The sequence below is a fragment of the Panthera tigris genome, chromosome A3 (genome assembly GCF_018350195.1).
Source record: "Panthera tigris isolate Pti1 chromosome A3, P.tigris_Pti1_mat1.1, whole genome shotgun sequence".
Classification (NCBI taxonomy): Eukaryota; Metazoa; Chordata; class Mammalia; order Carnivora; family Felidae; genus Panthera; species Panthera tigris.
Genome location: NC_056662.1, coordinates 76,006,784 through 76,023,821, shown reverse-complemented (window position 1 = coordinate 76,023,821; position 17,038 = coordinate 76,006,784). Strand labels below are relative to the sequence as shown.

General features: G+C 37.1%; 1 protein-coding gene and 1 long non-coding RNA gene across 4 annotated transcripts in view; one reads left to right on the top strand and one right to left on the bottom strand.

Moving 5' to 3' along the window:
* Positions 1 to 2,440: 2,440 nt before the first annotated feature.
* Positions 2,441 to 9,245, bottom strand: LOC122237323. Its single transcript, XR_006215734.1, has 3 exons — positions 8,817 to 9,245; positions 3,305 to 3,421; positions 2,441 to 2,668 (listed from the first exon to the last, which is right to left on the bottom strand). It is a non-coding gene; the product is annotated as an uncharacterized LOC122237323 (long non-coding RNA).
* Positions 8,667 to 17,038, top strand: part of FANCL (FA complementation group L) — an 84,616-nt gene continuing 76,244 nt past the window's right edge. The window contains exons 1-2 of one of the 3 annotated variants that reach the window (XM_042981438.1): positions 8,748 to 8,812; positions 10,462 to 10,562. In XM_042981438.1, the coding sequence (XP_042837372.1) occupies positions 10,548 to 10,562 (15 nt within the window). In that variant the 5' untranslated portion in view covers positions 8,748 to 8,812; positions 10,462 to 10,547. Of the gene's footprint in view, positions 8,813 to 10,461; positions 10,563 to 17,038 lie in introns of all 3 variants that reach the window. The other 2 variants (XM_042981439.1, XM_007075382.3) reach the window with 2 other exon arrangements.

Sequence of the window (17,038 nt, the reverse complement as noted above, 5' to 3'; positions counted from 1 at the left end):
CACCTTCATGAAATTGATAATTTTGCATCATGTGATTATTTCACCATAACTTCACATAATGGTTTAGGCACCTATCGTTGCTTATTGCCTAAGTCAATTATTTAAACTTAAAAAAAATTAAAATCTATCAGCTCTATTAGTTTCCAGATTAAAACCTGCTAAAAGCTCTGAATTGCCTTTAGGATAAAGCTCAAATGTTTACATCACCACGTGAGACTCCTTCTGATGTGTGTCTTTCCTACTTGCTTAGATCACAGCTTGCCATTCCCCATCCTTTACCTGTAAGCACCACAAGGCAGTTTCTTTAAACATTCTAAATTTCTTAACATTACTGTAACTTTTATTCAACTTCCTTGTGGGAGAATTTGTTTCACCTAATTCATGTTTTAGAACTAAGCTAAAGGCAACTATGAAAACTTTCCTGACCCCAGCAAGGTGGAATTGACCACCATTATTTTGTAGCGGTGTGTGTGTGTGTGTGTGTGTGTGTGTGTGTATGTGTGTGTGTATGTGTGTGCGCGTGTCTCAAAGCGAGACCTTAATGCACTGTTCTACAAACTGAGTACAAAAATGGCTGCTTATTTTCTTTCCAATTGATTACCTAGAATATACCTTAAATGCCACACTAGAAAAAAAAAAGCATTTCTCTCTTTGTTCCCTCCCTGAAATATTCCACAGTTCTAGAGGCTTTCACAGTCCAAAAAAGGTAATCAGGAAGATATGCTGTGATAGTCATTAGGGCTGTTAAAAAAAAGTATCCAGGTTCTCCTTCTAAACACACAGTGAATATATACTTTTCTGCTCTATTGAAGAAAGAAGTAGCCATGTTATTTGGTTGGACAATGAAATATAAGTAAAAATGAGGCATTTCCCTTCCTTGGAGAAGACTTTAAGGCCCAGTATTTGATTTGTCCTTCCCTTCCCTATGTTTTAGCGGCTGTGGAAGCATGTGTTGAAATGGAGTCTGCATCAGCCTACGTCCCTGGGTAATGGACATTTCAGTCTGTGTTGGAATGTAGCATGAACAAGAAATAAACTTTATTTGGTGTTCAGCCACTGAGATTTTGGAAGTTTCTGATAGCACTACACAATGTAGGTAATTTGGGCTGACATAAACACTAAGTAGGAAGAGTATAAAGCCTGACGATTCTAGTATGTAAAGCTGGTAACCAAGGCTGGCTGCTGAAGAGTTTTGCTGCACACATCTGTAGAGGAGAGTTTCTCAACCTTGGCACGTTTAACATTTTGGTCTGGAAAAATATTTGTTGAAGGAGGCCATCTTATGCATTGTAGGATGTTTAGTAACAGTCCTGGCTTCCAACTATTAGATGCCAGTAGTATCCTCCACCCCCAGTTGTGACAACCAAAATGTCTGCAAGTACCATATGCCCTGGGGGTCAACATTGCCCCGAATGGGAAAATCGCTGCTTTAGGCAATGCGTATTGGCTTTTGACACAACTCTCTACTCAGGCTGCTAGAGATCTGTGGGAGAGGAATGCTACTGTGTCAGAGCTCAGGTCTGCCAGTGTGCCCTTGATGGGTTCCCAGAGTCACAGTTTTTCCTTGTTGGCTCTTCCAAGGCCATGGGGCTCAAAACATCTCCCTGTGGCAATCCCAGAGTCCACTTCTTGTGATCCTGCATCTATTATCCTTGGACATCAATAGCATCCGGAATGGGGTAGCTATCACTTCGTGACCCTGAAAAAATATCTAATTTATACATACTCTTTCCAGGACAACAAATGCACCAAGCTCAAAAGGCTCAGCTAATCTGATGCGATAAGAAAAGAAAAGGTAAGAGCAAATTTATGTATAATCGAATGTTAAATGTTCCTACTGAAATTCAGTAGGAATTTATTACTAGTATGTAGTACCAGGTATTCTTAAAGATACTAAGTTTTACTATACTCCCAAGTGAAAGGAGGCTAAGAAAATGTTTTCAAAGAGAAGTTCAGCATGAAAAACAAAACAAAACAAAGCAAACAAACAAACAAAAAAACCTCTGATTGATAAAATGTTTATCCCATGGTAGTTTTTCCAGAGTTATTGAATGCATTTAAATGTGGATTCTTAATCTGCATAATATCACCAGGGTTTTATCATGTATATTAATGGAAAAATAACAGTGGAATAATAATCTAAGAAGAATAATAGTGAAGCCTCCGGGCAGTAGTCTTTACACATTTTCACTCACATATCCCACAGATTAAATTTTTCATTGCATATATTTTTGCTGACATCTAAAATTTTTTGTTGTAAGTTTAAATAGATCCAAAGCATATCATTTTGGCATATTGTAAATATTTGACTTTTTACAATAAGGCTGTTATTTCACTTTTTTTAGATGTTCAACTAGAATCAAAATACTAAGGCAACTTGATACCCACCATATTATAGTAATGCATGCTGTATGCTGGTGTAATACACAAATTTCCCCCATTTCAGTGCCTTAATAAGGTTTATTTCTACCGCACACATGGTCAATTGGAAGACACTGCAGAAACAGCTTCTTTCCATCTCATGCCTCCACCATTCCTGAGGGCTTTAGAATATTTGGATTCAGTTCACTCTCTCAATAAGGAAAGAGAATGTTGAATCATGCTTAGAAAAGTTTCATGAGCCACGCACTTCCCATTGGTTACAATTCAGTCACCTGGTCACACCAACCTGCAAGAGAGGGTGGAAATGTAGTTTAGCCTTAGGCCCAGGAGACAGAGGAAATGGGTTCGGTGAGCGCATAGAAGTCTCCACTACACTTTACTCTTTTACTCTTCTGATCACCAAATACCTTTTCTCTTCTCACATGTAAAACGTATGCCCAACCCCCATTCCCAAAGTAGACAGCCCAATGTTTCATCTATCACTGCATTCACCTTCAACTCCAGGATTTCCCAGTAGTCCACATCCTCTCTGTTAGAGTCTGGATTTTGATTCCTCTGGTCTCTGCCACCACCTCCCCTCCGGCCCCCCCCCAACCCCCCACAAAAATACGGATACAAAATACAATGGTGGGCCAGGGACAGGATAAATATAATAAGCTTACCCATTTGGAAAAAAGAATAGTAGAAGTACAAAGCAGTTACTTATTAATAGAGGTTAGGAAATTCTGCAGGGTAAGGGACTATAAGAAGCCCCTGCCCTAGCAGCAGAAAATATTTCTTGATTCGGTTTTCATTTTGCTCATTGGGAAATCCTTTATAGTACATAAAGTTGTATTTGAATAAAATTAGGTTTGTTGAAAATCAACTAAATAAAGTATAAGCCATGACTATTTCTGGGAACGGATTGCCTCTGAGGTTTTACCTTTGTTGCGTGAAACTGCTTATCCAATGAGTGTATTCAATTTTCTTCTTAATTTACAATTGTTTTCTGGAGTCTCAGGACATAATTCAGGTTGTGACTTCTAGCAAACTATGCACACTAAGGTAAGGTAAGATACTCTGTTTCAGAAATTTGAGTAAGTTTTAAATACAGGAAATAACTTTGACACATTTATATGAAATATAATAGTATAAAATTATAAATATATTATATATATTTATATTAATATATGTCTAGTGAATAAATATTGGTACTCTAAAGAGTCCTAAAAATTTGTGTGATTACATCTGTTATCCCCATTGGTCAGGTTTTCATATGGAGTCCCAGTTATAAAACTTGGACCAGCCAACTTTGACACATGATTATTTGTTTCTTTGTGCCTTTTTCATTTCACAAATCTTTTCTTTTGTACCTGTTTTAGGCTCTAAAGGAGAATGAGATTAAAATGAATCCTCCTCAAATGGATTACTTGAATATAACTATAAGAAACAATTTTATACACTTAAGATCTTGAAGAATATTTTAAAAGTCCTGCTAATTTTTGTATAAACTTACAATGTTTTTGTCATTTTCAAATGTCTATATATGTATACAAAATTGCCTTGAATTTTGAACTGATGATATATAATCATTTCTGAATAAGTACCTACAGAAGGGGGATTATCTACATCTAGATAAGGTTTTTAGTTCATAATTTGAACATGAACATCCAAAGGCTGAATCCTCTTGATTCATCAATTAAACTAATAAAACCTTATGTAAAGATGTTTGCTTCAACTCTTTGTTGCTGTTCCCTCTGTACTGAACACAAACTTCATCTCCTGCTGCAGTAATTGGTTCACAACGTTCCTACATCATTTCCTGAAAGCATTTATTGTCCAACTAAAAGTGAACAAGACTAAACTATCTTAATTGTTGGCAAAACAGCAAAAATATCCAATGCCAGTTTTCCACATTAGATTTTGCAAACACAATCTTATTAAGTGGAGTGACAACGTGAATGAGATTTTCAAAGTTTTATTTTCAGATTTATTATTCAGATAATCCACACCTGTGTTTTTGAGCCCATTCACTTTTTAAAAAAATTTATTTTATTTTTTATTTATTTTGCCAGAGAGAGAGAGAGAGAGAGAGAGAGAGAGGCAGTGTGAGGCAGGGACAGAGAGAGTGAGAGAGTGCTAGAGAGAGAGAGAGAGAGAGAGAGAGAGAGAGTTTGTTCCAAGCAGGCTCCATGCTGTCAGCACAGAGCCCCCTACGGGACTCCATCCCAGGAACCATGAGATCATGACGTGAGCTGAAATCAACAGTGCACTCAGCCTACTGAGTCACCCAGGTGCCCTGAGCCTATTTGCTTCCTACAGATACATTTTTGGAATTGCAAAGGACCTTAGAGATCATAATGTGATCTATACGAAGTCAAGCATTTGAAGTTTCTTAACTCTCTTTTCATTATATTGTGCTTCCTCTAACTTAATAGATGATTTTAAGTTGGATAGCATTTACATTTATAAAAATCTTTGCTAATGCTTTCTTTTAAAAAGTTCATGGTACTGTTAAGTAATTTGCTTTATATGGAAAAATGAAAGGTCTTTTATCTTTTTTTTAAATTTTTTTTAACTTTTTTATTCATTTTTGAGACAGAGAGAGACAGAGAATGAATGGGGGAGGGTCAGAGAGAGGGAGACACAGAATCTGAAACAGGCTCCGGGCTCTGAGCTGTCAGCACAGGGGCCTGATGCGGGGCTCGAACTCACGGACCGTGAGATCATGACCTGAGCTGAAGTCGGCGCTCAACCGACTGAGCCACCCAGGCGCCCCAAGGTCTTTTATCTTTAAAATATCAACTGATTATGTAAGTTCCTTCCTTTTATCTTGACATTGTTTTGCTCTTTTCACATATCAAGATTTCATACACACTTTTAATGTACCAATACCACACACTCACATGTCATTTTAATGGCTTTTAACATTCTATCATGTTATATAATTTGGCCATTTCTAAGTTATTAGGCATTAAGTTGTCTCCTATTTCTATTAACATTTTTGGATTATCTTCTTGGGATATACTCCCATAAGTTGTACTTGTTCAAAAGAAAATAGTTTTTATGTTTTCTGCTGTATATAAGTAGATTGCTTTTTTAAAAACATTTTTCAAATTACACATAATAATAAGCAATGTATAATTACATCTGTTTCCTCATAGACCTGCTAACATTAAGTTTAAATAAGATTTCAAAGAATAAAAAAGGTGTTACTAATTTTTTGATAAAGATACTTTTAAAATGTTTTTGTTATTTTGAAATGACTATATATGTATAAAATTACCTCTAAACTTTTGAATTTTGGTGTGAATTTTAATTTATTTTTATTAATTTAGTTATTTCTTAAAATTTTATAAAATCAGCTATTTCCACATTATGGATAACTCATTATTTGCTCTCTTTTGTCCGTAGATAGAAACAAGCAACACTGAAAGAAATAAAATTGCTATTTTAGCAAATCCTATCCCCATCAACAAAGGATTCTTTAAAGGAATGTGATAAACCACAACCATATCTTTTTTATTTTTCATAGCTGAAGGACATTTTTGGATGAAAAATACACTTGTGATTTCATGGCTTCCTTATTCTATTTGCAAGATATTTCATTACTATGTAGATTACACTAAGTTTCCAAAATGTAAAATTGGTTCCTTATTGCTTATAATGTTACCTATTCATCTGATTTCTTTCTTTTCCTTTTTCTTTCTTCCTTCCTTCCTTTCTTTCCTTCTGAGAGAGTGAGTGTGAATGAGGGAGAGGGGCAGAGGGAGAGAATCTCAAGCAGGCTCCATGCTCAGCTCAGAGCCCCATACTGGGCTCTATTCCATGACCCTGGGATCATGATCTGAGCTGAAATCAAGAGTCAGATGCTCAACCATCTGAGCCACCTAGAAGCCCCTATTCATCTGATTTCTAATCCTTAATGCTTTTATAAATGATGTTCATTTCAGTTAGTCAACAAAATATAAATTAATTTTAGTGCTCTTTGAAAGGAAAAATCATCTTGAAATAAAAAGAAAATACAGGAAAATATACTATCATATCTTTAGAAGTACACATACATGAAAATTTGTCATATAAAGCATATATTTCATTAATAATGCGTTGCCAAGAAAGTACAAATATTTTTTTGGGGGGAGAGGGCAGGTGGATTTTTCAGTGTTACAGAAATGGAAAGCAGCCCATCTCCACCATTCTCTCCTTTATTCTTACTAACAAATTCCAAACAATATATTTGCCAAAAAAACCCACCTGTGTTTCCCAGACCCTTTGCATATGGGATGGCCAATGTGATATAAGACTTGTTCAAGGGACCTCTGTGAAAGCTATCACTGCCCTTCTATCTATTGATGGTTAGGGCTCCAGTAGTGATCTTGAGACCATGATAGAAAAGCCAAGGAAATTTCCGTTCCCTAATATCAGACCCAAATTGCCATTACTCTTTCAGCTTTTTTTTCCTTTAAAGTTTCTCTTTTTATAATTGAAATGATCTCTGTATTAAGAATTTCTTTTAAATGATGGTTTGACACTAATAAACCATGTGTATTCACATAGCTAATGTCTAAACCTTAACTATGTGGCGAGGTAACTCTGACGTTGGAACTGTAAAATCTTTGACAATTATTCACTTGATTAGTGCAATGACTTTCAGCTGGTTGCACAGTAGAATCAGGTGTGAAAATAAAACTTCACTAAGTCTAAGGTAATGGTGTTCAAATTTCGGCTTACATTAGAGTCCCTTGTTAAAACACAGAGGTGTTAAACGTGTGATTCTTAAAACAGATTGCTGAACTCGTCTCCTAGAATTAAGAGATTCAATTGGTCTGGGGTGACATGGTCTCAGGTGATACTGATGATGCTGGTCCAAGGACCACCCTTTGAGAACCCCTAGTCAAGGCTACAGCTTGGGCACCCATGTAAATAGTTTAACATGATTGTGATGGTTGACTGCAGTATCATCCTTAATGAATGAGTTGCATAATTGAGGGAGGGGAGGGTCACATCCCTAAGAAGGTCCTCAAACTTTGCATGCATCATAATCATCTGGAGGGCTTGTTAAAACACACATGGTTAGGCCTTACTCCCAGAGTTTGGGATTCCCTAGATCTGAGACAGAGGGGTGAAAATTTGCATTTCCCAGGTGAGACTGCTGCTGATGGTTCTAGACATTTTAAAAACGACTGCTTTAGTGTAATTTGTATCTAACTACCACTGCCATACTCTTGTTTTTCCCTAAGTATCCAGAATATGGTGATAATTGTTGTGAAAGTTTAAGAATCTTCAGGAAGTCAAATTCCATTTTGAGGGCAATAAAGATGGGAGGGGGTACATCTTCGTCCTCTTTACATGTCCTGTGGCATATTACAATGATGTTTTGCAAATACTAGGGTTCAAAAATATAATGCATTGAATAGTGATGGTGGTATCAAACAGTTTGTACTAAATAGTAGTAAGCTACTTATTTAATCAGCCCTCAGTACAAGGAAATGGATAATCACCATTTCTGAGTAAAAAAAAAATGTATAGAAAGGGTTATCAAAGAAAAATTAACTTTGGCTCAACAAGTTAATCGGCAATCTTCCCTCACATTTTGCCTTTAGACGTTTGTGAATGCAGTGCACCAAAGCTGAGTGTGATGTTGACTTGAGTCTGGAGATACGTATGTATATGTGTGTAAATATATTTGTGTGGGTGTTGTGTGTGTGTGTACACACACAAATACACAATTGTGCAGTTCTGAAATACAATAGTAACTGACTAAACTTGGTAAACCATAGAATTACAATGTTGCATGTGATATACTGAATGGATTATAATACATTGTATAGTGATACATACAGAACAATACATTTTTCTGTACGCTGAAGGCATACAAGAGATCCTGTAGAACAGGCTAATAGACTGATTACAGTGAAGAAGGGGAGTTGAGGCAGGTTCAGGGTAAAGGAAATACAATACCCAGACTGTACAAACCATCTTATGCGGTAAGAAATGCAACTCCACAAAGCTGTAGTAGTCTCTCAGTAAAATCAAACAAAATTACCAAAAGGGTTATTGGGACAATCAAGGCTGGAATGCTCTTGTTCAATTACATCTGTGAAAATAACAATCTTCCCTCCTGCCCCCTATTGGGGCCAATGCTATCTCCTGCCGAGCATCTACTGTGGCTGGGCCTGAGTCCAGGTGCCCGGACTAGCCCAAGACCTTCATTTCCCCTCGCGCGGAATCTTCGAGACTTTTTCCCGCCAAAGCCGGTGTTTCCGCCCCTCGGAGCCCAGGGCGCTGGCGGGACTGCGCATGTGCGGGGCGCAGCCAGTGGCTAAACCCCCGGCGGCTCCACGGACGGCGAACCGTGGCGGAGATGGAAGCGAGCCTGTTGCGCCAGTGCCCGCTGCTTCTGCCTCAGAACCGGGCGAAAACCGTGTACGAAGGATTCATTTCAGTTCAGGTACCTGCCCGCTTGTTGCCTGCTCGCTACTTGGGCCTCCCTCTCGCGGCGCAGCTCCGCCCCTGGAAGTCAGTTACTGGAGCGGTTAGCGGCCCGGACCTGTGGGGATCGAGGGGGGCGGCGCGGGACCGCTTCCTCCGAGTCTAGAGGTTTGAGAACGGCTGCTGTTGTGGGCAAGCCGGCCCCTCGCTACCGCGTCGGTGGCCGGGACGGGCTCGCAGCCAGGGACTTGGCCGGCGGAGCCCCGCGCTGGACCGGAGCGGGGGGCGGGGCGGAGGGCCACGCCCCCTCGCTCAGCTTCCTGAGTTTGGCCTCCCTTTTGACTCGGTGTCTGTCCCACCGTTAACTGTGTTTTTGTTTGTTCGTTTTTTCGCAAATTTTTGCCTACCTCGATTCTAACGCCATTCCCACCCCGCCCGACAAAACCCACGAAGGTTGGTGCCTGTTCACGAGGAAATCCGTGCTAATTATATTCGTTTTACAGTAAAATAAACAGATTAAAAAATATGTATATATAAGCCTCCTTTTGGCTCCCAGCTTAGTCGTGTGTACCTGAACACCTCCAGCAGCGATATTTTGTACGGAATCTTAATAATTCATTACTTCTGAGTGCAAGTGGCTTCTCTTGTGGAGTTTATTACACATGGTAACACACGTGTACATTTCTGAAGTTTACAGAGTGCTTTCCAAGTACCTTGTTTCACTAATGCTCAGCCCCTTGAGGCACGATTTAAAATAAAAAAAAAAAAGTCATTCTCTCTTCATAGTTAAGTAAGTCAAAGCATGGGAAGGCGGAGAGGTTAAGTTACTTGCCCATGATCACCAGAATTCCTTAAAGCCAGGCTCTGTGATTCACCCGTGGATGGATTTTGCGCCTCTGCATTGCACCAAGATACCCTAGGGTAGAATTTTAAGGATAGATTTTTGCTCCCTGACCTTTAACACTCATCATGGTACCACCTCTCTGACCACACATGTTTTTTTAAATCTTTTAAAATTAACAGATCCAGCCTGAGGGAAAACTGGTGAAACCACACACAAATTAACCACCTGCAACATTTTTTAATTTTTAATTTTTTTTTTTAAAGTTTGTTTATTGAGAGACAGAGAGTGATGGAGCAGTGGAGCACGAGCGGGGCAACGAAGGGCAGAGAGAGAGAGGGAGAGAGAGAATCCCAAGCAGGCTCCGGAGGTGGGGCTCTGAACTCATCAATAGTGAGATCATGACCTGAGCTGAAATCAAGAGACTGATGCTTAACCAGGCGGTGGGCCCTAACCACCTGCAACTTATAATACGGGTCATGAGTAGGTTAAATGATCAATCCGTACCTTCTAGGTATAAAACGTAACACGTGACTGACGGACCAGAGGATTTGGTTTGCTATGTGAAATAAGGAGAAATTCCTGAAGAGGAAAGAAACAAAGTGGTCATTTTAAAACAACTTAACATTGAAGCAGAACTGTATTTTCTAAGAAAATATGTATGAATCTTAGGCAAGTTTTCAATTATTTGGACTCCTTTTTATGGAAACACAAATTATGCAATTTTGTCATAATTTAAAATTTAGTGATTAACCAGATAATTTGGAAAAATATCATGGTAATGAATAAAAATTTCTGTTCTCAGAATTATTTTTATTTTCTGAAAGGAAAATGAATAATTGCGTTGCTCCACCTTACCTTGATTAACGCTCCATTCAACAATTCTCATCAAAACAGACATTGCCAGTATTAAATGAATGGGATGGAGGTAAAATTTAACTCTTAATTATAGTGATTAAGAGAATGGTTTCACCTTTCAAAAATGTTTGAGTATTGGGTATTTGAAAACTTGATAATTGATTTAACTTTAAAGAGAAGCATATTTCATGCTTTTTTTTTTAGTTATAAATGACATGCAACGTTATATTAGTTTCAGGTGTACAACATAATGATTTGATATATGTATGTATTGTGAAATGATCACAGTTAAGTCTAGCTGTTCATCTGATTCGCCATATGTAGTTGTAGAATTTTTTTCCTGTGATGAGAACTTTTATGATTAGTCTCTTAGCAGCTTTCAGATATGCAATAGTATTAACTCCTGTTGCCATGCTGTACGTTACATCCCTTTAACTTTTTTATGACTGGGTGTTTGTGCCTAGAAGGTGCACAACCTTTACCTGTTTGACCTACTTCCCCACTAGCACACATACTTTTTGAAGATCGGGGCCGTATCCTAGAATTATCGTTAAGTTTTGAAGTTTACTCAAAACATATAATAATCTCTCAAAAATACAGAGTGAGTTATCACATTTACTTGCTAAATGAAACTTTTACCCACCCCTCAGAGTATTGAGTGTATAACTAATCAATACACTGTAATTAAGGGAAGGTTACAGAGGGTACATACGGATATATTCATTTTTCTTCAAATTCATCGGGATAATCACAGCAAGTAGAGGTTAAATTTCATTATTATTTCTGGAATAAAGGTAATCCACTTTTCCCTTCCCCAGTTGGAAGTACCAGTCTTGAATTACCTAGGTGAAAACATGATTCACTTTTCAGACAATATTTAGAAAAATTGAAGAGATCTTAAGTTACGTTTTTATTAGGAACCATGTTTCCAGCATTTTAGGCACTTTAAGGAAAGTACTTTGTATTATATGTGTCTGTCTGCTAAAGCCTCTTAGAAAATGTGTAAACAAAAAAACAAAACAAAAAAGAGAAAATGTGTAACCATCAGAATTGAGATTAGATGAAATTTACCTGTGACCCTTTGTTGTAGCTACAGTTCTGATTTGTACTTGCCTTAAGCAGCTTACTGAAATCATAACGTAAACAACTTAATTTAACATTGTTTTGTTTGGTGGAGCTGATTTTCGTCTGTTTGTCTTGTATATAATTTCAAACTTACAGTAACAAGCATGTATGAAGATTACCCAGATTCTCCATTTTACTTTTGCCCCATTTGATTTCTTATTCTGAGTGTGTGTGTGTATATATAATATTATATATAATATATATTATATATAATATTTTATATATATATGTGGGTGGGTATATATACACATTATTTTTCTGAACAGTTTAAGATTAGGTTGTAGACATAGTGCCTCTTTATTCTTAAATATTTCAGCATATATTTCATGAGAACAAGGATACACTTATATAAATCCACAGTACAGTTACCAAAATCAGGAAGTTTAATCATGATGTAATGCCATTATCTGGAGTCCAAATTCAAATTTTGTTGATGTTGCAATTACATATTTTGTGTCCCTTTCCAGCCTCCTAAAAGATACCACATTACATTTAGTTGACATATCTCTTTAATCTGGAATAGTTCCATGGTCTCTTTGCTTTTAATAAATTTGAGAATTTTTAAGTTTATTTATTTTGAAAGAGACAGAGTGTGAATCAGGGAGGGGCAGAGAGAGAGAGAGAGAGAGAGAGATTGAGAGCGAGAGAGAAGATCCCAAGCAGGCCCCATACTGTCAGTGCGGAGCCTGATGCGGGCTTGTACCCACAAAACCATGAGTGAGATCATGACCTGAGCTGAAACCAGGGGTCGGACCCTTAACCAACTGAGCCACAAGAGTCCGACGCTTAACCAGGAGTCGGACTGAGCCGCCCAGGTGCCCTAAACTTGATGTTGTTTAAGATTACAGTATGGTTATTAGGCAGAATGTCCCTCAGTTTGGGTTTGACTGATGTTTCCTCATCATTAAATTCAGATCATGTCACTTTGGCAGAGATGACACAGAAAGAATGTTGTGTTATTTTCAGGGCTCATGAAGGTAGCGGGTTTCATTGGTGATGTTACCTCTGATCACCTGTTTAAGATGACATGTGCGAGATTTTCCTTTTGTAATTCAGAAGTACTTCTAGAGAGCTATGAGGCATCAAACTTTCAGGGGTATACACCAGTTTTAGCATCTGTTGACTCTTGATTGAACCAGTTAGTACTGTGGTGGTTGCCAAATAAATGATGATTTCCTTTTCTTTTTCTAAAGTTTATTTCTTTTGAGAGAGAGAAAGAGAGACAGACACAGAGAGTGTGCGTGAGTGGGGCAGGTGCGTGAGTGAGAGAATAACAAGCAGGCTGCACGCTGTCTGCATGGAGTCAGATGCAGGGCTCAAACCCGTGAAACCATGAGATCGTAACCTGAGCCGAAATCGAGAGTCGGCAGCTCAATTGACTAAGCCACCCAGGTGCTGCACCAAATGATGCTTTTCTGACTTCACTAGTTTTTCTTTATTGTCATTTTATTATAAGGAGTAGCTTTCTCTTTTTCCCCACTTGTATCAGACGGGACTCATTGGTTTTAAAAATAATTTATTTAATGGATTGTGATCATTACTTATTTTGATGTTTAAATTATCCCAGATTTGGCTATGAGTGCACATTTTTATTGATAAAATTTTTATAGCTCTGCATTATCCTCTTATTAGTGTTTTTATAGTACTCTGTATATGCTGACTTACAGTGTTTCATCGTCATAGTTTTTTAGTACTGAAGTTTACTTTGTAGATCCCTTGTACCCAGGAGTTATTTAATAGAAAAGTAAAACATTTTCTCACAAGTCTTGTTTTGATTTTTAATTTTGTTATTTCTAGTTCTCTTACATTGTGATTAGATAATCTTTGTAAAAATTATAGCGTGTGAAACTTATTGATCCTTTGTATGTGTATGTGTGTGTGTGAGAATAAACCCTCTGGCTTTAAGAAGATATTTTAAGAAGATATTTTAAGAAGATATTATTAGATTGTTCCTTTTCTTTTGAGTGAGCCTTGGTAGTTTGTTTCCTTCAAGGAATTTGATTATTTCCTCTAGATTTTTGAATTTATTGTCTTAAATGTTATGATATTCCATTATTATCCTTTTAATGAATGCTTTTAGGATCTATAATGATGTTCCCTATATTATCTTTTGCTGCATAACTACCTACTCCAAATCTTTGTGGCTTAGAACAACAAACATTGTCACATATGCTGTGGATCAGGAATTTGAAAGTTACTTGGGTGGATGGTTCTGGATCAGTGTTCCTCATGAACTTGCAATGAAGATGCTAGCTAGTTTCCCAGTACTCCAAAGGCTTGACTAGAGCTGAAAGATTTGCTTCCAGGATAGCTCATGAACATGGCTGTTGGCTGGAGCCTTCTGTTTTCTGCTGCTTTTGACTGGAGGCCCTCAGTTCCTTACGGCACAGACCTCCATAGTGTCTTCCCAACATGGCAGCTAGCTTCCCCTGAGTGACATAACAGAGACCAAGCAGAAAGCTGCATAGTCCCTTTTTTCCCCTGGCCTCTGATATTAATACATACTTACTTCTGCTTTATTCAGTTTTTCTAGAAGCAAGTTGTAAATCTAGTCTTTATTCAAAAGGAGAGAAATGAGGTATTGACTCTTAAAGGCAGAAAAAACTGGATAGAGGCTTATAAATTTTATTGATCTCAGGGCACCTGGGTGGCTCAGTTGGTTAAATGTCTGACTCTTAATTTTGGGTCTGATTCTTAATTTCGACTCAGGTCATGATCTCACGGTGTGTGAGGTCAGGCCCTGTGTCCAGTGGGCTCTGCGCTGACCGTGCAGAGCCTGCTTCTGATTCTCTCTCTCTCTCTCTCTCTGCCCCTCCCCAACTTTCTCGCACACTCTCTCAAAATAAACTTAAAAAAAAAAAATTATTGATCTCTTCGAAGAACCTACTTTTCATTTTACTGATTTTTTTTTCTCTTATTTTTGTGCTTGTGTTTCATTGCTTTCTGTTAAGTTTCCCAATTTCTTCAAGTGGGAGGTTAGCTCCTTGATAATGAGAAGTTTTTTGTCTTATAATATAGATGTTTAGTGCTGTAAATTTTTCTTCAGATGCTACTTTAGCTATGTAAGATCTACTTCATATGTTGTATTTTCATTTTTGTTTTTTAAGTTCAGGATACTTGTTAATTTCTTTTTATTTATTTTTTTGCACAGGTTACTTAGAAGAACAATGTCTTCCTAAGTATTTGAGGATTTTCCAGATCTCTTTTTGATACTGATCTATAATTTAGTTTCATATTGGTCACAACATGATTTTTATGATTTAAACTTTTTAAAATATTTTGGGACTTATGGCATAGAATATGGCCTATATTGGTAAATGTTATGGCTGTACTTGAAAAGAATGTGCATTCTGCTGCTGTTGGGTGGATTGTTCTATAATGTCAGGTCTAGTTGGTTCATAATGCTATTTGAGTTTTTTATGTGCTCACTGATTTTCTGTCTGCTTGTTTTATTAATGAAAGGGGGTATTGAAATCTATAATTATCGATCAATTTCTGCTTTCATTTCTCAGTTTTTGCTTCATTTATTTTGAAGTCCTTTTATTAGGTACATAAACTTTTAGGATTATTAAGCAATCTTGAACTAATTTTTTTCTTTTCTTTCTTTTCTTTTTTTTTATGATTCTGAAATGACCCTTTTTATCTGTGGTAATCTTTATCCTAGAATCTCTACTTTCTGATATTAGTATAGTGACTCCAGCTTTCTTTTGATTAGTGCTGGCATGGCTTAATGTTTTTCCATTCTTTATTTTATACCTATCTGTGCCTGTATATTTAAAGGGGATTTCTTTTGGGATTTCTTTTCTTCCTAGTGTTATTCCTTTAACATTTCTTGTGGTGCATGTCTTGTACTGATAAATTGGCTGTTTTTTGGCTGTTTTATATCTGACATATTGTTTGGCCTTTTGAAAGATACTTTTACTAGGGCTAAAACTCTAGATTGATTTTTTTTTCCCCCCTTTTCGTATTTTACAGATGTTGCTTAACTGTCTTGCATTATTTCCTGTGTGAAATCTCTAGTATTTCTTACTTTTGGTCCTCTAAGTAGTGTGTCGTTTTTCTTTGCTTATAATATGATTTTTGTTTTTTGTCATTAGTTTTTACCAATTAGATTATGATATACCTTGGTGTAGTTTTCTTCATGTTTTTCCTCCACTGGGTTTGTTTGTTGAGCTCTTTGGATTTGTGAGTATATATTTTCATTTAATTTGGGAAAAAACGTCAGTCATTATTTTTTCAAAAATATTTTTGTCCCTCCCTCTCTTTCCCTTGTATTGGAGACTCAAACTACATGCATATTAGGCCACTATAAAGTTGTTTTATAATTCACTAATGGTTCTGTTCTTTTTTGGTGTTTGTTTTAGGCTCTTTCTCTGTTTTATTTTTAATGTTCTGTGTTTTGAGGTACCCTAAAATCATCTTTTGCAAGGCTTAATCTGCTAATACTGTCTACCATCTCAGACATTGTACTTTTCATTTCTTTGATTTGGGTCATTATCTTTCCTGTTTGTTCTATTTAGCATACTCCTGCTTTTCTCTACCTTCTTGGATATCTATAATGTAGTTAAAACTGTTGAAAATTTTTTAAGGAATTCTATCATTTGCCATTTTTGTATTTCTCTGGATTTTCCTCTTTATTATGAATCTTATTTTCCTGTCTCTCTGCATGCCTGGTATAGTTTGATTGGATGCCAGACACTATGCATTCTAACTATTGTGTGCTAGATAATTTTATTTTCTTAAACATTCTTGATTTGTTCTAAGATGTAGTTAAATTACTTGAAAACAGTTTAATTTTGTCATGGTTTGCTTGTAAGCTTTGTAAGGCAGAACCAAAACAGACTTTAGCCTGGATTTAATTTGGTTCTGCTACTGGGGCATTAGTCTTCAGCGTGTATATGTGTGTATGTATGTATGTATGTATGTACATACATATATATTTTGATAACTTTTATAGGACAAGGTTTTCCACTCTTGCTGGTCAGAAACAGGACTATTCCCAGCCTTGTGTGAGCTCCAAGATTGTTTTGCATGTTCTGTTCTCATGGGTCCTCAGCTTTTGGTGGTTTTCTCACATACGTGCAACTGTCATACTCAGCTGATTACACTGATTCTCTAGGTTTAGTCTCTGTAGATTTCTCTCTTTTCCACGTATTTCTTTCCTCTTTGATACTGTACCTTGTGAATTATAGGTACCTTTGCCTCCCCCGACTTAACCCCTTTATCTCAGATTGGGGGCAATGTTGGACTCCATTTGGTTCTCCATCCTTGCTGTGTAGCCTGAAAAATCTTCAGAGAGTAAGACTGGACAGCTAAAGAGATTTTCTCATTTGTTTCCCTTCTTGCAAGTATGACTGTCTTTTAGTGTCTATTTGATGTCTGAATATCATTGTTTCATGTATTTTTTGTCCAGTTTTTACC